The sequence below is a fragment of the Drosophila ficusphila genome, unplaced genomic scaffold (assembly GCF_018152265.1).
Source record: "Drosophila ficusphila isolate 14025-0441.05 unplaced genomic scaffold, ASM1815226v1 contig_414, whole genome shotgun sequence".
In the NCBI taxonomy this organism is placed as follows: Eukaryota; Metazoa; Arthropoda; class Insecta; order Diptera; family Drosophilidae; genus Drosophila; species Drosophila ficusphila.
Genome location: NW_025064328.1, coordinates 11,092,763 through 11,114,334, shown reverse-complemented (window position 1 = coordinate 11,114,334; position 21,572 = coordinate 11,092,763). Strand labels below are relative to the sequence as shown.

Sequence of the window (21,572 nt, the reverse complement as noted above, 5' to 3'; positions counted from 1 at the left end):
TTATGGTAAACACAATGGTAGCGGATATATTTGGCTTTAATGGTGCTGATACTTAAAATATAACATTCATACGCTATTATATACCTACAAAAAAAATTTCAACTCGATATTCCTACTGGAAGTATTTTTGGCCGCCTTCTCCATACAAGACCGACCACTGTGCGTTGTTGCTTTTCAGTTAAAATTAAGAAGCACGCAAAGCACATTCGTTCCATTACCATAAACAGAGCTACAATGGCAAAGCTTGTAAACGAGATCTGAACGAGAAACGATAAGCGACAGGGAATGGAAATTTACCACAAAATGTGTACATGGAACCAAGCGTTTCTACGTCTCAGCATTCACTTTGAAACTAACAAAAATTTGAAGACTGTACTTGTAACACATGTAATCTGTATGGTAGCAGAGTTTTTCTTTCTTCCAACGACTTTTTCACATTCACAACACGTATTCTTATGATCTGATATTCCGTATTTTGATCTCATTTCAAATTGGGCTCCTTTCCTGTGGGCTGTCATCTGGTTTCTGAGTGAGCACTCTGCCCATCCGCCAGCAAAAGCCCACTGGATCCATTCGTGTGAGCTACTGAGAGGAAATCTGCACTAGTGTGTGAATTTCCAATAGACCCACCTACACAGTCACACAAATTCGTGTGCTCTTCTCTCCCAGTTGGAGGCTCGCTTTGTATACGTGAACGGGAGAGCCGAGTGATCTTTGTTAGTGTGCGTGTTTTTAGAAGCACTCACAAATACCATCACACGGTGCGCCGCTCTCTCGTTCTCGCTGTTTGTCTATCGGTGTGACTTTAGTCTTGCTTGTGTTGGTTATTTTCAACTCATCACAAACACTTTTAAATAGTTGAATGCTCTCTGGTTCTCTGTTTGTGTTTGGAGCCGGTAAAGTTGGATCAGCTGGGAGTCAGCTGTTTTGGGAAACAAGTCCTAAAAGCATCCTCAATTGTTTCCAATTTACAGTTTACTAATAAGCGACAAAATAAGCTGAACTGTACTTTTCTATAACAAAATTTCTAGTAGCATTTAGCTACAAAGTCCAAATTTGGGTGAGGCCCCAGTCCGGTTTTATATGGGCCTCTAGTACGTCTCATACAAATGTGGAGGCCTTCGCGAAGTTTCCTCTACCCCCTTTGGTCCCCTTCTCCTGCTCAGAACCACTTTATAATCTGTCCCCAACCTTGCATTCTATATTCATATGTAGCACCGTATGTACAAGCAGACGCGATAAGGCAGCGCCCATATATCTATATCTCTATCGCTCTCACAGATCGTTGCGAACCAGTTGGGTATAAAAGGCAGCCAGCTCACCAGTCAGTATTCAGTGAGCAAAAAGTGAACCAGCCGGCAACAGCTACCAGCTAACAGTTAACAGTTAAAGTGTTACCTAACCAAATAAAGTTTTACCTAAGCAAAGCAATAAAATCATAGCAAGATGCGTTTGGGACAGACCGTACCTAACTTCCAGGCCGACACCACCAAGGGTCCCATCAAGTTCCACGAGTGGCAGGGCGATTCGTAAGTAGCATCTCACCATCTCGCCATTTTGTATTTTCTCAACTCATCCGATACATCTAATCTCCAGCTGGGTGGTGCTCTTCTCGCACCCCGCCGACTTCACACCCGTCTGCACAACCGAACTGGGCAGGATCGCGGTGCACCAGCCGGAGTTCGCCAAGCGGAACACCAAGTGCCTGGCGCACTCCGTGGACGCCCTCAACTCGCACGTGGACTGGGTGAACGACATCAAGAGCTACTGCCTGGACATTCCCGGCGACTTCCCCTACCCGATCATCGCCGACCCCACTCGGGACCTGGCCGTCAGCCTGGGCATGCTCGACGAGGAGCAGAAGAAGGACCCCGAGGTGGGCAAGACCATCCGCGCCCTCTTCATCATCAGTCCGGACCACAAGGTGCGCCTCTCCATGTTCTACCCCATGTCCACCGGTCGCAACGTTGAGTGAGTACCTCCTTCGTACTCTTGGTGATCCTTACTCATGATCCTTAAATTTAACAGTGAGATCCTGAGGACCATCGACTCCCTGCAGCTGACTGATCGCCTCCAGGTTGTGGCCACTCCTGCCAATTGGACTGTAAGTAATTCTACTTTTTGAACCCAAGTTAGGCCTTACTAATTATTATTTTTATTAGCCTGGCACCAAGGTCATGATCCTGCCTTCGGTCACCGATGAGGAGGCCCACAGACTGTTCCCCAAGGGATTCGACAAGGTATCGATGCCTTCTGGAGTGAACTACGTGCGCACAACTGAGAACTACTGAGCACCTGAAGCTTTTTACAGACATATGTCAACAATTATTACCCCCTTAGTGCCATATTATACAATTGTACAATAAAGATTATTTTAAACTAACAATCGCCGTATACATTCTAAAGTAAGCTTACAATGAATTGACAAATGACTTTTTTATTTTGCTATGTTTTTAAATTTAAAGTCTACTCAGGCACTGCCTACCTTTCAAGAATTTAAATGACAATAATGACTAAGTAAATGCACTTGGCAACAATGGACCGCCAAGTGCATTTAAATCTTTAACAAAACTGAATTAAGAAATTATTTTAATTTAATTTAAATAGTTTGCTAATTGTGTAGCTACATAAAATTATATTATATAGTCTTAGTTATGAGTGTAAATCAAAGAGGACTTATCAACTAACTTGTTTGTTTTTATTTTCCGAAATAATATGTGTTTTTCATAGAAGTCTAAAAAATTTAAAATATTTAAAAAAACAAGAAAGGTAGCTAGCTTTGGCAAGCCGAAGCTTATAAACCCTTGCAGTCATAAAAATGTCGAAGCTATGACGATTTTTCTATTAATTTTCATTATACATATATATATATATATATATATATATATGGTCTATATAGTCGTCCGATCTTGATGAAAATTATTTCGTTATTCAAGAGTCGTTAGAAAACTCTATATTCCTTCACTGCGTTGCAAACTTCTGACTGACATTATAATACCCTTTGCTCTGCAAGGGTATAATAATAGAATAAGGGTTATTTTCAAATCTAGTTCTTTAGAGAAAAATATTTAGGAAAATTGGTTCAAACAAATAAAGGAGGCTTTTATTTTTTGAAAAATATCGTTTATAGTACTTTATTTGAAACCTATTTCGAATGAGGACTTTGTTCGTCCAAGTTCTTTATTCTATGTACTTTGAAGCCAAAATTACTCCTTATATTCCATATTACCAAACTTGTAAATACCTTTTAGAAAACTAAATTATAAGAATATTTTATTCTAACAATAATATAACATCTTTAACAATTGTTTAATTGCTTAGCAATTACAAAAGAGGGCTCTGAAATAAAACTAACAATAAAACATTGACCGTTGATAAGTAAAAAACGCAAAGAGTCTTAGTAAAATTATCTTTATTGGTAAATAAGAAAAATGTTGTAATTTAGTGCGTGATAGTGATGTAAATGCTGATGAGTTGATGATAATCTTTTGCTAATAGTTCTCAGTAGTGCGCACGTAGTTCACTCCAGAAGGCATCGATACCTTGTCGAATCCCTTGGGGAACAGTCTGTGGGCCTCCTCATCGGTGACCGAAGGCAGGATCATGACCTTGGTGCCAGGCTAACAGAAAATAATAATTAGTAAGGCCTAACTTGGGTTCAAAAAGTAGAATTACTTACAGTCCAATTGGCTGGAGTGGCCACAACCTGGAGGCGATCAGTCAGCTGCAGGGAGTCGATGGTCCTCAGGATCTCACTGTTAAATAAAAGGATCATGAGTAAGGATTACCGAGAACCCAAAGGAGGTACTCACTCTACGTTGCGACCGGTGGACATGGGGTAGAACATGGAGAGGCGCACCTTGTGGTCCGGACTGATGATGAAGAGGGCGCGGATGGTCTTGCCCACCTCGGGGTCCTTCTTCTGCTCCTCGTCGAGCATGCCCAGGCTGACGGCCAGGTCCCGAGTGGGGTCGGCGATGATCGGGTAGGGGAAGTCGCCGGGAATGTCCAGGCAGTAGCTCTTGATGTCGTTCACCCAGTCCACGTGCGAGTTGAGGGCGTCCACGGAGTGCGCCAGGCACTTGGTGTTCCGCTTGGCGAACTCCGGCTGGTGCACCGCGATCCTGCCCAGTTCGGTTGTGCAGACGGGTGTGAAGTCGGCGGGGTGCGAGAAGAGCACCACCCAGCTGGAGATTAGATGTATCGGATGAGTTGAGAAAATACAAAATGGCGAGATGGTGAGATGCTACTTACGAATCGCCCTGCCACTCGTGGAACTTGATGGGACCCTTGGTGGTGTCGGCCTGGAAGTTAGGTACGGTCTGTCCCAAACGCATCTTGCTATGATTTTATTGCTTTGCTTAGGTAAAACTTTATTTGGTTAGGTAACACTTTAACTGTTAACTGTTAGCTGGTAGCTGGTAGCTGTTGCTGGCTGGTTCACTTTTTGCTCACTGAATACTGACTGGTGAGCTGGCTGCCTTTTATACCCAACTGGTTCGCAACGATCTGTGAGAGCGATAGAGATATAGATATATGGGCGCTGCCTTATCGCGTCTGCTTGTACATACGGTGCTACATATGAATATAGAATGCAAGGTTGGGGACAGATTATAAAGTGGTTCTGAGCAGGAGAAGGGGACCAAAGGGGGTAGAGGAAACTTCGCGAAGGCCTCCACATTTGTATGAGACGTACTAGAGGCCCATATAAAACCGGACTGGGGCCTCACCCAAATTTGGACTTTGTAGCTAAATGCTACTAGAAATTTTGTTATAGAAAAGTACAGTTCAGCTTATTTTGTCGCTTATTAGTAAACTGTAAATTGGAAACAATTGAGGATGCTTTTAGGACTTGTTTCCCAAAACAGCTGACTCCCAGCTGATCCAACTTTACCGGCTCCAAACACAAACAGAGAACCAGAGAGCATTCAACTATTTAAAAGTGTTTGTGATGAGTTGAAAATAACCAACACAAGCAAGACTAAAGTCACACCGATAGACAAACAGCGAGAACGAGAGAGCGGCGCACCGTGTGATGGTATTTGTGAGTGCTTCTAAAAACACGCACACTAACAAAGATCACTCGGCTCTCCCGTTCACGTATACAAAGCGAGCCTCCAACTGGGAGAGAAGAGCACACGAATTTGTGTGACTGTGTAGGTGGGTCTATTGGAAATTCACACACTAGTGCAGATTTCCTCTCAGTAGCTCACACGAATGGATCCAGTGGGCTTTTGCTGTCGGATGGGCAGAGTGCTCACTCAGAAACCAGATGACAGCCCACAGGAAAGGAGCCCAATTTGAAATCAGATCAACATATGGAATATAATATCATAAGAATACGTGATGTGAATATGAAAGAGTGGTTAGAAGAAAGAAAAACAGATTACATGTGTTACAAGTACAGTCTTCAAATTTTTGTTAGTTTCAAAGTGAATTCTGAGACGTAAAAACGCTTGGTTCCATGTACACATTTTGTGGTAAATTTCCATTCCCTGTCGCTTATCGTTTCTCCGGCTGTTTGTAAACAACAAATTTAGGTTTGTAGTCAGATTGTGTTGGTGTGTGAATAGGGGAGAGTGAGAAAGAGAGGAGAGAACCTTGTGCAACTAAACTGGTCGAGGGGAAAACGGTACGGGAGAGAGTGTAAATAGAGAGAGAATGAGAGAGATAGATAGAAAACATTAAGCGAACCGGGCCTGATCGAAGGGAAAAGTATCGATAGACAACATTGCAACTACAATCGGGCGTTAAAGTGCTTCTATCGGATTACCTAATCCTAAATATTTTTGTAAAATAAAAGTACAATGAAAATAAAATGCTTTCCAACAATTAATTTATTTTGCCTGATTCTTCCAAACTTAATAAAAATGATCACCACTGGAAGATATAAACCATTCGAACCAGGGATACATAACTATATTTCATTTAAAGCATTTAAAAGATACCAATGTCAGCAAACAAAAAATGAAGAGCAGTGAAATTTCATATTAAAATATTTATATTTTATTAAAGACCTTAATAACTAACATACACATACATATATGAACATGGGTAAGCCCCATCAGCGTACCAAAAAGTACGATACTAATTATCTACAACAAATTCGATTAGTTGGCGTCTTCTACTGGTTCAGTCTTCTTTTGGCCAGGATCTGCTAGATTCCGATCCCAGCGGAGAGGGTTCCAATGGCCCCCACTTGAAGGGTTGACATCTTTCCGCCCCATAAACAACCCCTGGGCAAAGTACTGATGGCGTGGACGAGATCGAGGGAAACCCGGGCCAGGGACATCACGTACTGGCGGTTCAGCGTTTCCCGGTTCAGCGAGAAGGTCCTTAGTGTCCTCACGAGGTTCAGCTGCACAGCGAGCACACAGAACATGGAGTTTATGTAGCTCCAGGCCTTCCTGTTTCCCACATCCAAAACCTTGTGTTCGGCCAGCCAGCAGATGGTTTCTATGGGATAGAAGTGCAGGTCCACAGCATTCGACATCACTCCCAGTACGGCCGTAATGCGATCCGGCTCGTCCTCACCCAATCCGTACTGCAGGGTGTACTGGAATACGGGGAGGTCCTCGAAGAGGCGGAAAGTGGCCCTGGCTCCTGATATTTTCGAACTGACTGTGGCGCATCGTTGGGACAGATCGGGATTCCGGTTGGCCTGGTATCCTGCCAGCAACTTGGCACTTTGGCACAGCGCCTCCATCAGGACATCTCGACCGCCATAGGAATCGATGAGACCGCAGATCTCGTTCATAAGCTTTGCCATTGTAGCTCTGTTTATGGTAATGGAACGAAAGTGCTTTGCGTGAAATACTTCTTAATCTAAACTGAAAAGCAACAACGGCAGCCGAATATATAGCCAACTCTCGGCCGATGTCGATAACATTGCCCCATTCAAATGAGTTCTAGATGCGCTATCGCTGATTTAACCCGGTTCGCTCTCGACTCCGACTCTCCTCGCTTCCTCTCTCTGTTTATGTTCAATCTATTAAGTATTATATATATTTATCAGTCACATGCACGTGGCCTCTCCCTCTTGCTCTGCTCTCCGACAAAACTATCTTCTATCTCGCTCGGCTACAAAATCCACTTTGTTATTGACAAACAACCTCGAGACCGATGGAAAAGTACCAGAATTGTGTACCATAAACTGATATTTTTAGCGTTGGACTTCATTATAGAAAACACTGTACGTGAATCAATTCTTTTCAATTTGGGTTCCTTTTCTGTTGCCGTCCATTTGGCTTCTGAGCGAATGTTCCGTCCATCTATCCGCGGGAGCCTCTGACAGAATATCTGCACTAGTGTCCGATTTTCCTATAGATTTACCCACACAGTGACACAAATTTAGTTGCTCTTTTGCCAATTGGGGGCTCGTCTTGTATACGTAAACGGGAGAGCCGACCGATCTTTGGTAGTATGCGTGTTTCACAGGTGTTCTCACAAATACCACCACACAGTGCGCTGCTCTCTCGCGCTCACTGTTCGACTATCGGTGTGAGGGAGAGCTACACTTGTGTTTGTAATTCCCCAGCGATCACCAACACCAATTAATAAATTAGTGCTCTCAGAAGGGGACTCAGCTGGTGGAACAGCTGTTTGGGGACAACTTCTATAATGATATGCTAGGTCAGGTTTATTAAACAAGGATAAAAGGAACCCACTTAATAACAAAAACTGTACTTTTTGAAGGAGAATTCATGTGATCATTTCATGACAAAGTCCAATGCAGCGCACGAGGCTAAACACATAAAAACATATAAAAATTCAGTCACGTAGGCCTTGTGCGGTTATAGCCGGCTATACCCAACGTATGTGCATATGTATGTACATACATATGAGTATACACCCTGACGATAATGGCGACCTATGTATTTAGCGCTCTCACCGATCGTCTCGAACCAGCTGGGTATAAAAGGCGGCGGTTTCTCCCACTCGGCAATCAGTTAGCAACAAGTTAGCCAACTAACAACAACCAAAACACTCAGAAATTTAACAAAGTAGTACTTAATCTGCGTCAAGATGAGTTCCAATTCCCTGTTCGAAACCGAAGAAGATTTCGCCCAGGCCAACAAGTTGTCTCGAAAAATGAAGGAATCCCCCTTTATGCTGGTGGGGATTGCCGGATTCGTGGCCGCCGGACTGGTTGGAGCCTACAAATACCGAAACCGAGGATCGATGAGCACCAGCGTCTTTCTGATGCAGTTGCGAGTGGCCGCCCAGGGAACTGTGGTAGGGTGTTTGACTGCAGGGTTGGCCTACACAATGGCCAAGGAGTACCTGCTCCACGAAGATCCCAAGGACGATACCAAGAAGGCCGATGAGGAGCATAAAACCACACCATTAGGTCGAAAGCAAAAGATAATGATTTGGTTGGACAGTAAGTATACCTGGAATATGTTTAAAACAAATAAATCCTAATTGTTTTTGCTTTTGGAACAGGTCAACGTTAGTTTTATGATCCTGCCCGCCGTTCCCGAAGAAAAAGAGCCGCAAGGAAGTCCCCATGAGGCTTTAAAAACTCTTCACTTTAGGATGAAGTACAAATGCACCGCCAAGAAGTATTAGCCACCCGATTCTATCTTCATTTCTCATTTTGTTTTAGTGTGTCATTAAAACGCAACTCCATGCAATAACGAATGTTAAATACCAAAGAACATACCTCGTCGCATTTCTTACAAAATATGTCTTTATATGTTACTTCTCTCTGGGATGTAAAGCAGATAATCGTAAACCAAATCATTGCGAAATAAAAATTTTGTAGATCAGCTTATGACTGTTAATTGTACATTATTAAAATTGTTTAAAACAAGAAAAGAAGCTAGCTTCAGAAAGCCGACTCTTATCAAACAAAATACATAAAGGCTACACAACAACGAAGCTAAGTCCAATTTTCTATTAAGTTTCTATATTTTCGACAATTGTTCATATGAAAGCTATATGGAATAGTCGTTCGATTTTTGTAAAATTTAATTCGAAATTCAAGATTCATTCGAAAACTCTATATTGCAAAAGTTATGCTTGTCCGTGTAATTATATAATTTGTATACCCTTGCAGAGGGTATTATAATTTCAGTTATATTTCAGGTTAGGAGACACCTAAAGTATTTTTGATCAGCATCACGATCTGAATTTTTGAGGCGAGTTTGATGAGCGCAAGGGTATATAAACTTTGTTTTATAGCTTTTAACTGCTAACCAAATTATATCATTTAGTTGGCTTACCTAACCTAAAGTGTTCAACAGATCCAGTAATTTGTTCTATAAGTATATACATTTATATGCACGACACCTGTATTAAAAATTACTATAAAAGCTTGTTTATGCAGTAACAGTATAATTAATTAGGGAAACTGAACGTTGTGGCAAAGCTGAAAAGTTGTAGGTCGTAAGTCGATCTTATGGAAAAAGTACTGTAATTATAGAAAATGATGGAGTGTTACTATGAAAATATTCGCTTCTCAAAACGAAAGAGTAAATAATTTTGCAACTATAGCACTGGATTTAATTAAGTAAATACTATACATACTCGTATAGGATCAAAAAATCAAGTTACAATTTCGGTTAAAATAATTTTTATTGCATAACACTATTTACTAATTTATGGCACAATACATATCCGTATAAAGAAAATGTTATTAAAAAATGTAAAAAGCTTCAGGTGTTCAGTAGTTCTCAGTGGTGCGCACGTAGTTCACTCCAGAAGGCATCGATACCTTGTCGAATCCCTTGGGGAACAGTCTGTGGGCCTCCTCATCGGTGACCGAAGGCAGGATCATGACCTTGGTGCCAGGCTAATAAAGAATATTAATAAGTAACGCTTAACTTGGGTTCAAACAGTAGAATTACTTACAGTCCAATTGGCAGGAGTGGCCACAACCTGGAGGCGATCAGTCAGCTGCAGGGAGTCGATGGTCCTCAGGATCTCACTGTTAAATGAAAGGATCGTGAGTAAGGATCATCAGGAACCCAAAGGAGGTACTCACTCTACGTTGCGACCGGTGGACATGGGGTAGAACATGGAGAGGCGCACCTTGTGGTCCGGACTGATGATGAAGAGGGCGCGGATGGTCTTGCCCACCTCGGGGTCCTTCTTCTGCTCCTCGTCGAGCATGCCCAGGCTGACGGCCAGGTCCCGAGTGGGGTCGGCGATGATCGGGTAGGGGAAGTCGCCGGGAATGTCCAGGCAGTAGCTCTTGATGTCGTTCACCCAGTCCACGTGCGAGTTGAGGGCGTCCACGGAGTGCGCCAGGCACTTGGTGTTCCGCTTGGCGAACTCCGGCTGGTGCACCGCGATCCTGCCCAGTTCGGTTGTGCAGACGGGTGTGAAGTCGGCGGGGTGCGAGAAGAGCACCACCCAGCTGGAGATTAGAGGTATCGGATGAGTTTGAAAAAAGCAAAATGGCGAGATGAAGATTAGAGGTATTGGATGAGTTGGACAAAAACAAAATGGCGAGATGGTGAAATGCTACTTACGAATCGCCCTGCCACTCGTGGAACTTGATGGGACCCTTGGTGGTGTCGGCCTGGAAGTTAGGTACGGTCTGTCCCAAACGCATCTTGGAAAGATTTTATTGCTTTGCTTAGGTAAAACTTTATTTGGTTAGGTAACACTTTAACTGTTAACTGTTAACTGTTAGCTGGAAGCTGGTAGCTGTTGCTGGCTGGTTCACTTTTTGCTCACTGAATACTGACTGGTGAGCTGGCTGCCTTTTATACCCAACTGGTTCGCAACGATCTGTGAGAGCGACAGAGACGGAGAGGGGCGCTGCCTTATCGCGCTTGCTTATACATATGTACATATGTACGTAAATAGAATGCAAGGTGTGAGCAGATTATTAAGTAGTTCTAAGCAATCAAAAAAGGGGGCTGCAAGGGAAAAGAGCGAGGTCTCCTTATTTGTTTGACAGCTGCCAGGGGCATACATATATAAAACCTGATTTTGGTCTCACCCCACATCGTTTTTTCTGACGAAATGCTTCTAGAAATATATTTATACACAAGTACAGTTCTGCTGATATGCCTTCTGTTTTTTAAAGTTGAAAAGTGAAGTGAATTCCTTCAGAATTTGTTTGCCAAAATATCTGATTCCCAGCTGATCCAAATTAACCGGCTCCAAACATAAACAGAGAGCCAGAGAGCATTCAATTATTTAAAAGTGTTTGTGATGAGTTGAAAATAACCTACACTAGCAAGACTAAAGTCACACCGATAGACAAACAGCGAGAACGAGAGAGCGGCGCACAGTGTGATTGTATTTGTGAGTGCCTGTAAAAACACGCACACTAACGTAGATCGCTCGGCTCTCCCGTTCATGTATACAAATCGAGCCTCCGATTGGGAAACAAGAGAAAGTGATTTTGTGTAACTGTGTTTGTGGTGACTCTATCAGAATCTACGAAGATGATTATTGAAAGCTAGCTAGTTCAGAAGCCAAAAGACAGTCTACAGAAAAGGATCACAGAGTAGAATACAATTTGCATAGTTTTTTAAAAGAATTTGTATATTAAAAATTCATGTGTATAAATGTAAGAGCTCTGTAGAGGTCATTTAAAGGAGAATTGCATTAAGGCAGTGGTCTGCTTTAGGAGCCGAAAAAAGAGCGTTTTTTCAACAATTTTTTTGAAAGGGAAGGAAATGATTGCGGTAAACGAAATTTTGAGACGATATAATATTATATTTAAACTTTAAAAAACAATTTTTATTATTGCAAATAATTGAAATTAGCGGAAGTTGCAACGATTTTTCTGGGGCGCCTAGAGTGTGCACCTGTTAATCGGTGCCGGTGATGGAGTTCGTGCGATGCATCTGAAACAGTGGAACCAAATTTTTTTTACTTTTTATAAGTTCCTTTTCTACATGAACTAAAAAAATTCCGAAGAAATGACGAAATTCCAAATTTTTTCTAAGTTTGAAAAAAAATTCACTTTTTTGGAAAAAAAGTTCACTTTAAGTTGCAAAACAAGTAATTTAAATAGTACTTTTATCCATTTTTTTTAGTTCAAATAGAAGATAATACAATACTGAAGCTAGATCACTTTGGTTTTTTTCGATCGGACATATATTTTTTTTACTATGGCCGGCACCGCTTTCCAAGACTTGTGAAAATAAAAACTCGAGAAAACGGGCTGTAAAGTCTGCCTGAGCATACGAACTTGCTCGACACTCGGCCACTAAAACTGATCTAGCTTCGAAAATATGTCGAATTGGCCTCTAAAATTTTGAACACATATTCTTGGATAGTTTTGGAATAGATTTAAGACAAAAAAAAAAAATCGATTTTTTGAAGTCTGTAAAGCAGACCACTGCCTTAAGCAGAAATGTTTACACTTGTAAAGCGAAATTTAAGACGCAACACTTGGTTCTAATATAGACACTTTGTGGTAATTTTCCGCTTGTTGATTTCCAAGGTTTTTGTTGTTTACAGATATGGGTTTCGTAGTTAAGCGGGATGCATGTTTTGGTTGTTCGGTGTGAGGAGAGGGTAAGGGGAAGAGGCCACGTGTAAGCTATGAAGAGAGGGGAACATAGAGTGGTTGAGAGAGTGATATACAGAGAGAGAGCTAGTAAACAAGAGCGAACCGGGTACAATATTTATCGATTTTCCGAGATCTTCGATAACATGTAATCTATTATTCAAAACATTGCGCGCTCTTCTTACCCCGCTTATATTTAGGTGTCATTGTCACAAATTGTATCTTTTGACTTGTAATAGGATTTCTTTTAATATTTACTTTTCAAATGAGACTCTATTTAATTTTTAAAGTTCCGCTGTTAGCACTACGACCTTAATATCAATAAATGCTTATTATAATTCTATTTTCGAATATATCGGTTTCGAATAAAGAATAAAGGTTCACAATCTGCTATATTATTTTTGTGAGAAACACTTTAGTGGAAATGTATTTTTGAATACGAATTTAAAAACATCCGCCAAAAATAGTAAGAAATACAAAAGCCACACTACGCAGTAAGAAATTTTTAGCAAAGCCCTGAAATGCGTTGGCATCCCCTTGACGCGATTCAGGAGTCGGTCTTGTTTAAACTGTTTTTTTTTTTTTTTTACCGAATTTCCGCATTCATAACAAAATCATCAAATAAAGTGGTTCATAAAGAAGCTAAATGTTATTTACAAATTTTGACTGTTATTAATTTAAATCGCGCCACGGCAGTGTGACCATTCGTCAGCGGGTCAAAAATAAGTGCTTTACTAAATCGCTTTTCAAGTGTTGGTATATTTCACACAATTGGCCATTAGTACGGATCAGAGTGTTTAGTACATAAAGTCAAAACTCGTAGATTTAACAGCGCATAGCAACTGCTCGAAGGTAAATATATGCAAAAATCAACCGTAGCCCCGTCTCAACAGCATCGAATGCCAGCCAAATCAAATTCATCAGCTAAAATCAGTTAAAACCCCAACAAAAATCATTTGCCACAGCAAAAATAAATTTTCTTCTCTGTGCGTGTGGGGCTGCAAGTGTGTGCGTGTGCTGCATGCATATATATGCGTGTGTGCGAGAGAGAGAGTGCTGTTTGTGTGTGTGCGTGTGCTTGTGTGTGGACAGTGACTCGTTGGTTAGAGGGAAAACAAAGAAAACTTCAGAAAAGAACGACGTAAAAAGCATTTGCAAATGTAAAATAATAAATACTAATCAAATAGCAATGTTAAAGAGTGCAAAGAGCATTAGCTAATTTCGTTTGGTTATTGATTTTTTGCATTTTCGTGCATGCAGTTTTGTAGCTGTAGTTGTTGTTGTTGTTCTTTTGGTGCTGCAGCTGCGCGTCGCAACTGTAAAATGCTGTTGCTGTTGTTGTTGCTTGCATTTTGGGTCAGTGAGCGAAATACGGTGCAAGAGAAGGAGAGAGATGGACGGTGTAACGGACAAAGGACATTGCATTTTGGAGGTTGTTGTTTGTGTTTGCTGGTGGCCCCCTCTCCCCCGAACACCACCCCAGTCCCCCACCCTCATGTATACACACAGCATCTGCAATTGCATCTCATCTGCTCTCCACCTCTCTCACCCGTTGTTCGCTGGCTCTCTCTAATTCCTCGCTGACTGTCTCTCTCTCAGCCTCCTTTGCAACCACAACCACAACAGTAAACAACAGCAACAACAGCAACAGCAACCATAACATGGAGAACATCGAAGAGGCCCCACCACTCTCCTCGGAGAGCAACAGCAATAGCAACAACAGCAGCGCCAGCAGCAGCTCCCACCAGCTCTCTCAATCGGCGGCCATGGGCGCCCCCGAACCCGAGGTCCCCTCTTCGTCTCAGTCACTCTCTCGTTCGCACTCTCATTCGCCCACGCCCGGCCCCTCGAGCCCCCATCCGAATCCCCTACTGAATGCATCTGAACCGGAGGCTCGCGCGAATTCACCGCATGATCACTCACCCACTCCTACTTTCCACCAGACTGCACCGCCACCCACGACTCCATCGACGGCACCGCAGCGGGAAGAGCAGCCGGAGCAGCAGCAGCAGCAGCCACATCAACTGCCGCAGGATCAGCCACTTCAACTGCAGCAGGATCAGCCACAAATTGCGGCTTTGCAGGACCAAGAGCCACAGCCTGTGGAGGATCAGCAATATCATCAGCAGCTTCAAGAGCAACCTCAGCCGTTGCAGGACCAACAGCAGCATCAAGAGTTGCCAGAACAGCTGCCACAGCCAGAGCTGCACGAACAGCAGCCACAGCCAGAGTTGCAGGATCAACAGCTGCCACAACAAGCATTGCAGGATCAACACCAAGATCTAACCCAGGATCAGCCAAATCAGGAGCTGCAATCGCCCGAACAACAATCTCCTTTAGAGTTGCAGAATCAGGAAGGACCACCGGCAACTCCAACCGACCAAGATCGTAATCCCGAGCAGGGACCGAATGTGCCACTCGTTGGAGAGGCTGAACCAGAAGCCGAGCCACCGCCACCGCTGCTCCTCGAGGAACCGGACGAGCAGGACTCCGAATCGCAGGAACTGAACGATCAGCAGCAACAGCAGCAGGCAGTGATCATAGACGCCAACGCCATAGCCGAAACCATAGACGCCAACGCCGTGGAGCGCATTGACGACTACGAAGAGGACGACGAGGAGGTGGATGAGGAGGAGGAAGTGGTAGAAGACCGGGTCGATAGAGCCGGCGAAGTCGCTTCCGTTTCCGGTGTCCAGCGCCTCCACTCGGTGGCCGTTTTGGCTCGCTACTCCTCAGCTTCACGAGCACCACGAAGCAGCAGCGGCAGCAGCCACCACAACAATAACAACAATAGCAACCATAACAATAACAACAATAACAGCAGCGGTCAATCGCGACGCACTCGCCATTTTTACAGCAACAACGGCAGTCACTTCAGCAACGACATGTTCCCCAGCCACGCCCCCCGCAGCAGCACCCAAACCTCGCCACGGGTCGGAGGTCGTCGCCAGCACTCCACTCCGGCTGCCGCCTCCAACTCGCCGCAGCACCAGGGCGTGGATCCCCTGCGGCTGCTCTATCCCAATGTCAACGAGGCAGAGACACCGCTGCCGAGGTGCTGGAGTCCCCACGACAAGTGCTTGTCCATCGGACTGTCGCAGAACAACCTGAGGGTCACCTACAAGGGTGAGTCCTGGCTGAAGTTTGAACACCATAATTATTAACCTATTCACTCAGACTTAACCTCCTCCTAAGTTCCTAAAGGGTCCCTTAATTATGCTCGAACTTCCTTTACTTAAAACACCTCCAGCTGTAAAAACTATTTAGATTTACTAGGGCTTCTAGCTACAGAATTAATATAAGCTGCATTTATGTCTTGAAACACCGTAGTTAGATTGTTGGAAGTTCGAATACAGTTAAATAACCTTAGAGGAATTTAAAAAGAATAATAATTCAAATCGCCTAGTTCATGTGTAAGAGCAATTTTAGGTACAAAAGCATTCATATTTCGTTACCAATGTGCATAAATATCTCCCTTTGCATAAGATTTACTTCCGTATCTATTTCCTACCCCTAAAAAACCTGTATTGAATATTATTCTTACCCAGATAATCGAGTACTTCAGATTTGTTAGAGCCCCCCTCCCCCAAAACTATCTTAAAAGATGTAACACAGAGGAATTACAAAATCAACTGCAGTTGTTGCGCTCTCTCGCCCTCTCTTACTCACACTGACACAGACAGGTGCTTTCAGCTGTGTGTTGGTGGTTTTTGTTTTTCACTGTTCACCTCTCCCACGCTCATTCGCGTGGCTGTTAAATCTTTAACAGCAACAGCTGGTCCCTGACAGTGTAAAATAACATGTAAAATTCATGTAAATTTTACAGATTTACTTTTAAAAGGGCGTATCGTTTTTATTTCAATTGTAATTGTGGGTAAAACATTTTAAATAAATTCATAACCTAATATTTAAATATGTCTATATATTAAAGGACCTTTTATTATTGTGTTTGTAACAACTGTTTAGCTGCTGGTTGACTGAAAAAGAACAGAAACACATTATATTAGTCATTAACGCAGTGAGGTTATTAAAGAAATGAATAACCATTTACATTTTTTTTCCAGGCGTGGGTAAACAACACAGTGATGCCGCCTCCGTGCGCACCGCCTATCCGATCCCGTCGTCCTGCGGACTCTACTACTTCGAGGTGAGGATCATCTCGAAGGGACGCAATGGATACATGGGCATTGGTTTGACCGCCCAGCAGTTCCGGATGAACCGCCTGCCAGGTTTGTGTTGCGAGATGCCACCATGATTCCTAATGACCGCACCCCCTTCAAGTAGGTTGGGACAAGCAATCGTACGGGTACCACGGCGATGACGGCAACTCGTTCAGCTCCTCGGGAAATGGCCAGACCTACGGGCCCACTTTCACCACCGGCGATGTGATCGGATGCTGCGTTAACTTTGTGAACAACACGTGTTTCTACACCAAGAACGGTGTGGATCTGGGCATCGCATTTAGGGATTTGCCGGTGGGTTTCCAATGCTATTTTTGCCTGCTTTCGTCTTCTAACTTTTTGTGTTTTTGCTATCCAGACCAAGCTGTATCCAACAGTGGGTCTACAGACTCCCGGCGAGGAGGTGGATGCCAACTTTGGCCAGGAACCTTTCAAGTTCGACAAGATCGTGGACATGATGAAGGAGATGCGGTCGAATGTGCTGCGCAAGATCGACAGATATCCACATCTCCTGGAGACACCAGAGAATCTAATGAATCGGTAAGTATTTACTAAGTTTTGTTCACTTACATTCAGGTTTAACAACGTATAATGAAATCATTTCTTCACTTTGAATTGTATCTATTGAAATGTACTCTATTTTTTTAATTTCAAGTCTGGTTTCCACCTATCTGGTGCATAATGCGTTTAGCAAGACCGCCGAGGCCTTCAATGGCTATACAAATCTGACATCCGAGGAGGACTTTGCATCCATAAAAATTCGTCAAAGTTCGTACATTGTCTGTTTATTTTTTGAGCAAAAACTCAACTAATAATTTGCACTTCCCTTAGAAATCATAAAACTCATACTGACAGGCAAAATGAGCCAAGCCATCGAGCACACACTGCGCTCCTTTCCCGGACTTCTTGAAAACAATAAGAACCTCTGGTTCGCCTTGAAGTGCCGCCAGTTTATCGAGATGATCAATGGAGCAGACATAGAGGTGGGTTCTTTTATAATTAATTTATAGATCAAAAATAATAATGATGGTTTCTCTTGTAAAAAGAATGTAAACAACAAAGTCACCGCCACCACCCAGACCATGCCCACAAATCAGACGTCCGTGATACAGTCCACCAAGGCGTTCAAGCACAGCAAGAGCGGCAATGGAAATGGCAACGTCAACATCAATCAGACTCAACAACAACAACAGAACAACACTGCGACTCCAGCTGTGATAAAGCCACAAGGCGGCGATAAGCCAGAAATAAAAAAGTAAGTTTAAAATTAAGAAATATGTACTCAAGAGTTCATACTTTTGAAGTAGATAAACTTTAATTCTTTCTTATCTCATACATACAATATAAACATAAAGTGTATTATCAAAATCAAGCTAGTTTTTATAAAGACATTTAAATATAACTTGTTCTTTTAGTATGATGGTTGATGACAACTCCAACAAGTGCGTGGAGCACGACAGCAACAGCATGGACGTGGAAATGGAGCCCTGCCAGAGTCACTCCAACGGCGCCGACTCCTGTTCCAATGGCAATGCCAGCGCAGCGCGCAACTCTCTAGATGCCATCGACGAGGAAATGGGTAGGTGATCTATTGCTTGCATTTCCGGCGAGATCCGTAATCCCCAGCACTTGCAGATGTAGATGTTTCACCCTCATCGCGCAGTTGTGGACGCGTTATCGAGAAGATCCTCGAGTTCGGCAAAGAACTATCCAGCATGGGCCAGCAGCTGGAGAAGGAGAACCTCATGACTGAAGAGGAGCGTCAAATGTTGGAGGTACAAATAAGATTAAAATTAAAACGAGTGTCAAAAGAAACTAGAGTTGAGCTACAGTCCTAATATTTAATATATTTTTATTTACTTTTTATTTTAATATTTTATTTACTTAATAACTGTTTTTCAAAATTTGTATGATCTTTACGATCGAAATTCAATGTTATTCCACCATCTTAATAAGCTCATATCTTCAGTAGATTTTAAAAGAGATCTTTAAATTAAATGTACTATTATTTTCAGGATGCATTTAGCTTGATTGCCTACTCAAATCCCTGGTCCAGTCCGCTGGGCTGGCTGCTGTGTCCCTCGCGACGCGAAAACGTTTCCAGCACGCTCAACTCGGCCATATTGGGTGAGTCCTTGAAGAAACTATCTCACCAAAAGCAGCACAATAATCTCCGATATTACAGAGTCACTGAACTGCGAGCGTCGTCCGCCGCTGGAGTATCTGGTGGCCCATGCCTCCGAGCTGATCAAGGTCATCGGACAGCACTCGCTGGGCGAGGACGCTTTCATTACCATCGACGACGTGTTCCCGCAAAATTGACCCAGTTCGCCGACGCTGCTGAAGATGTTCGAGACCACGCTGACCCTGCCGCGCACCAGTGTGCTCACGGAACCGTTGGGCAGCGCCGGAACCGGAACTGGGCCCTCCACATCGACGGCCGCCGTGGCCGTTCAGACATCCAAACGGAGGCGACGGCGGCGCAACAAACGCCGTCGCAAATCATCGCTGTCGAGCAGCACGGATGCCCCGTCGTCCCGCACTTATGATCCCGTGATGACGGGCAGTACGCACCGATCGGGCGTGGCGGCATCGACGGGCGGCGGGAGCGTTGGAACGGGACCAGTGCGACGGGGTCGGCGCAGGAGCGGGGTCAGCTCATCTTCATCGGCGGCAGCGGCGGCGGCTGCAGCAGCGGCAGCCGAAGAGGAGGCGCAACAGGCGGAAGAGGAGGCTGTTCGGCAGGAGGAGGCTGCGGAGATCTTGAGCGGCAACAGCAGCCCATCGATGTTCGTCGATCCGCAGGACTTCTTTGAGACCCTGGACTAAATCTAGATTATTTACAATTCGTAGTAGGTTAAATTTTGTTGTTACTTCCTTACGTTCTCACCTTATTTTTTTAAACGCGCCACTAACTTCGGAGCGCCTCAATTTAAACCGATTAATTGCGCCCTTCTTTTAACTGTTCGATTATGCTAAAGTTGCGATGCTTAATGCGGCCTTTGATTTAGCGTGATTTTTTAATAACTTTTAACATATATTTTATAAAGCCTCTCTAAGCATAAAGTGTGTAATATTATGATGTATAATTAAATTTGCGAACTGTGCTGCGACACGATCATTGAAACTGATTTGATTCTTTGTTTTTCGCTTCCACCGCCCAAAAACACACTGCTAAAAACACAACACCAAAACATAATCTAGAATCGAAACTGAAGTGGACTAGCCAAGTGCAAAAATTGTTCAATCATTTACTTAGAAAGTTAATAGAGAACCGTAAAATCCATAGTTAATTGGTTTACACGTACGTAGACTCCGCGTTCAGATTTTCCGAGTTTTCTGCGATTTTCGATGGACTTCGCGTCATTATGTGTATTGTGGCAAGACTAAGCAAAAGCAAAAGAACATTTTAAGTGTAATAATTCGCTATAGTGATTAAGCAAATTACAATTTAATCTATATATACAAGATTGGTCATACACACATACGGCAAGCATGAATACAATTAAACCGGATAATCGTTTAAATATATTGTATGGATGTGTATTTCAGGAAAAGCGGAACTGTGTTTCATTGTGAATTGTGGGTGCATTTTAAATGTTTGTGGGCAAGTGAAACTTTTGGTTCTTCGAATCTTTGCAAAGGGAAATAAATCGGTTGGTGGTTCGCAGATTATTTTATTTTATTATCATTTATTTTTAGTACAAAAGCTAGGGTCATTAAAGCAGATTCTCTTTCTTTATAAATAGCACACAATATACTTCAGATACCAATTTTAAAATTAAGTATACTTTAAATATTAGTCAAAAAGTATTAGCTTGTCAAAGCGGTTTTATGTTTATAAACATTATAAATTATAAAACCCTTTTTTGTTTATAAGGGTTTCCAAATGCTCTCAATATATACTGCGTTAACATTTTTTTAGAGTTCAAGACCTACAGATCCGGTTGCCTGATCCTCTGGACTTTCTCATGATTTTTAACGTGCTCCTTTAGCATTCGCATTATCTCGTTATCGAATGTCGGGGGCGTTGGCTTTGTTTCGGTTGCCCAATAGAAGATATCCCAATCGTTACTCACTCCATTAATTAGCTGATCATACTCGGCAGTCTGTTCAGCATTGAAATCCTTTAGATGTTTAGCCACAAAAGTGCTCAGCAAAAGATCGTTTTCCAGCATCCCACGTTTTCGGCTTTGATACAAGAGGCTACAAAAATTAATAAATTATGTTAGCGTGCAAGAATCCAACTTATTTTAATTATAAAATACCGCTGCTTGCGAGTTTCAAGGGGCTCATCGGGGCGGACAGGATATTCCGGAACTGGCAAATGCGGAGGATCATCGTAATCTACAATTTCACCGGGAGTTGTAAACTCAGTTTTGTCCAAGTTACTGGCAAAACGGTTTTGGGCGATCGAAGGTAAAGCCGCACGACGCCCAACTGTAGTTAACTAAATATATACACAAATATAAACTTTCTTGATTTTAGTAGATCTTTAAAACTTACCAGAAATTGTCGCAACATTTTAGGAACAAACAAAACAATGATATAACGACAGTGTTGAAAAACTACTCCTTGAAGAGCCTTTAGTTCTTGCTATAAATATCGAACGCACTTTCTATAAAAAGATCTGAAAGTAAAGTTTAATTCAAAATAAACTAAACTACCATGTAAAAAAATTCTAAGCGAGATCGATAAATTTGTTTTTATAATTGTATTTGTTTTTTATTAAATCTTTATAAAATAAAGAATTAATTTTCTATATAAATAGTTGAATATGTTGTATAGTTCCTCTTTGTGAGAACTAATACAACTTATTAAAATCAGACTTTTAAAGGAAATAAAATAACTGAATGTACTTAATGAAGTTTTTAATTCTAAAATAAAAAAACAGAAAAATTTTTTAGTTTATA

At 42.5% G+C, this 21,572-nt stretch overlaps 8 protein-coding genes across 9 annotated transcripts; 4 read left to right on the top strand and 4 right to left on the bottom strand.

Annotated features, from left to right (window-relative positions):
• Positions 1–1,325: 1,325 nt before the first annotated feature.
• LOC108096649 (peroxiredoxin-6-like) lies at positions 1,326–2,383 on the top strand. Its single transcript, XM_017198414.2, has 4 exons — positions 1,326–1,529; positions 1,597–1,971; positions 2,029–2,104; positions 2,163–2,383. Exons 1-4 carry the CDS (start codon positions 1,447–1,449, stop codon positions 2,289–2,291), a joined length of 663 nt encoding a protein of 220 aa, XP_017053903.1. The 5' UTR covers positions 1,326–1,446; the 3' UTR covers positions 2,292–2,383.
• Positions 2,384–3,395: 1,012 nt separating this feature from the next.
• On the bottom strand, positions 3,396–4,453 carry LOC108096682 (peroxiredoxin-6-like). The gene is made up of 4 exons (XM_017198483.2): positions 4,255–4,453; positions 3,813–4,187; positions 3,680–3,755; positions 3,396–3,620 (listed from the first exon to the last, which is right to left on the bottom strand). The coding sequence occupies exons 1-4, from the start codon at positions 4,335–4,337 to the stop codon at positions 3,492–3,494; spliced, it is 663 nt and encodes a 220-aa protein (XP_017053972.1). The 5' UTR covers positions 4,338–4,453; the 3' UTR covers positions 3,396–3,491.
• Positions 4,454–5,990: 1,537 nt separating this feature from the next.
• On the bottom strand, positions 5,991–7,564 carry LOC108096683 (peroxisomal membrane protein 11C). The gene has a single exon (XM_017198485.2). It carries the CDS (start codon positions 6,767–6,769, stop codon positions 6,158–6,160), a length of 612 nt encoding a protein of 203 aa, XP_017053974.1. The 5' UTR covers positions 6,770–7,564; the 3' UTR covers positions 5,991–6,157.
• Positions 7,565–7,627: 63 nt separating this feature from the next.
• Positions 7,628–8,776, top strand: LOC108096686 (HIG1 domain family member 1A, mitochondrial-like). The gene is made up of 2 exons (XM_017198488.2): positions 7,628–8,383; positions 8,446–8,776. The coding sequence occupies exons 1-2, from the start codon at positions 8,026–8,028 to the stop codon at positions 8,454–8,456; spliced, it is 369 nt and encodes a 122-aa protein (XP_017053977.1). The 5' UTR covers positions 7,628–8,025; the 3' UTR covers positions 8,457–8,776.
• Positions 8,777–9,560: 784 nt separating this feature from the next.
• On the bottom strand, positions 9,561–10,697 carry LOC108096681 (peroxiredoxin-6). The gene is made up of 4 exons (XM_017198482.2): positions 10,479–10,697; positions 9,989–10,363; positions 9,856–9,931; positions 9,561–9,796 (listed from the first exon to the last, which is right to left on the bottom strand). The coding sequence occupies exons 1-4, from the start codon at positions 10,559–10,561 to the stop codon at positions 9,668–9,670; spliced, it is 663 nt and encodes a 220-aa protein (XP_017053971.1). The 5' UTR covers positions 10,562–10,697; the 3' UTR covers positions 9,561–9,667.
• Positions 10,698–14,124: 3,427 nt separating this feature from the next.
• On the top strand, positions 14,125–19,095 carry LOC108096680 (ran-binding proteins 9/10 homolog). 2 transcript variants are annotated; one of them, XM_017198481.2, is made up of 11 exons: positions 14,125–15,604; positions 16,543–16,707; positions 16,763–16,953; positions 17,018–17,199; positions 17,315–17,427; positions 17,491–17,642; positions 17,706–17,914; positions 18,075–18,238; positions 18,301–18,434; positions 18,675–18,786; positions 18,845–19,095. In XM_017198481.2, exons 1-11 carry the CDS (start codon positions 14,140–14,142, stop codon positions 18,979–18,981), a joined length of 3,024 nt encoding a protein of 1,007 aa, XP_017053970.1. In that variant the 5' UTR covers positions 14,125–14,139; the 3' UTR covers positions 18,982–19,095. The 2 variants fall into 2 exon arrangements, with proteins under 2 accessions (XP_017053970.1, XP_017053969.1); XM_017198480.2 differs by having other exon boundaries at positions 18,295–18,434.
• On the top strand, positions 19,006–20,216 carry LOC108096684. The gene has a single exon (XM_017198486.2). The coding sequence runs from the start codon at positions 19,006–19,008 to the stop codon at positions 19,486–19,488; it is 483 nt and encodes a 160-aa protein (XP_017053975.1). The 3' UTR covers positions 19,489–20,216.
• Positions 20,217–20,316: 100 nt separating this feature from the next.
• On the bottom strand, positions 20,317–21,234 carry LOC108096685 (succinate dehydrogenase assembly factor 2-B, mitochondrial). Its single transcript, XM_017198487.2, has 3 exons — positions 21,166–21,234; positions 20,928–21,109; positions 20,317–20,865 (listed from the first exon to the last, which is right to left on the bottom strand). Exons 1-3 carry the CDS (start codon positions 21,181–21,183, stop codon positions 20,595–20,597), a joined length of 471 nt encoding a protein of 156 aa, XP_017053976.1. The 5' UTR covers positions 21,184–21,234; the 3' UTR covers positions 20,317–20,594.
• Between the last annotated feature and the right edge of the window lie 338 nt (positions 21,235–21,572).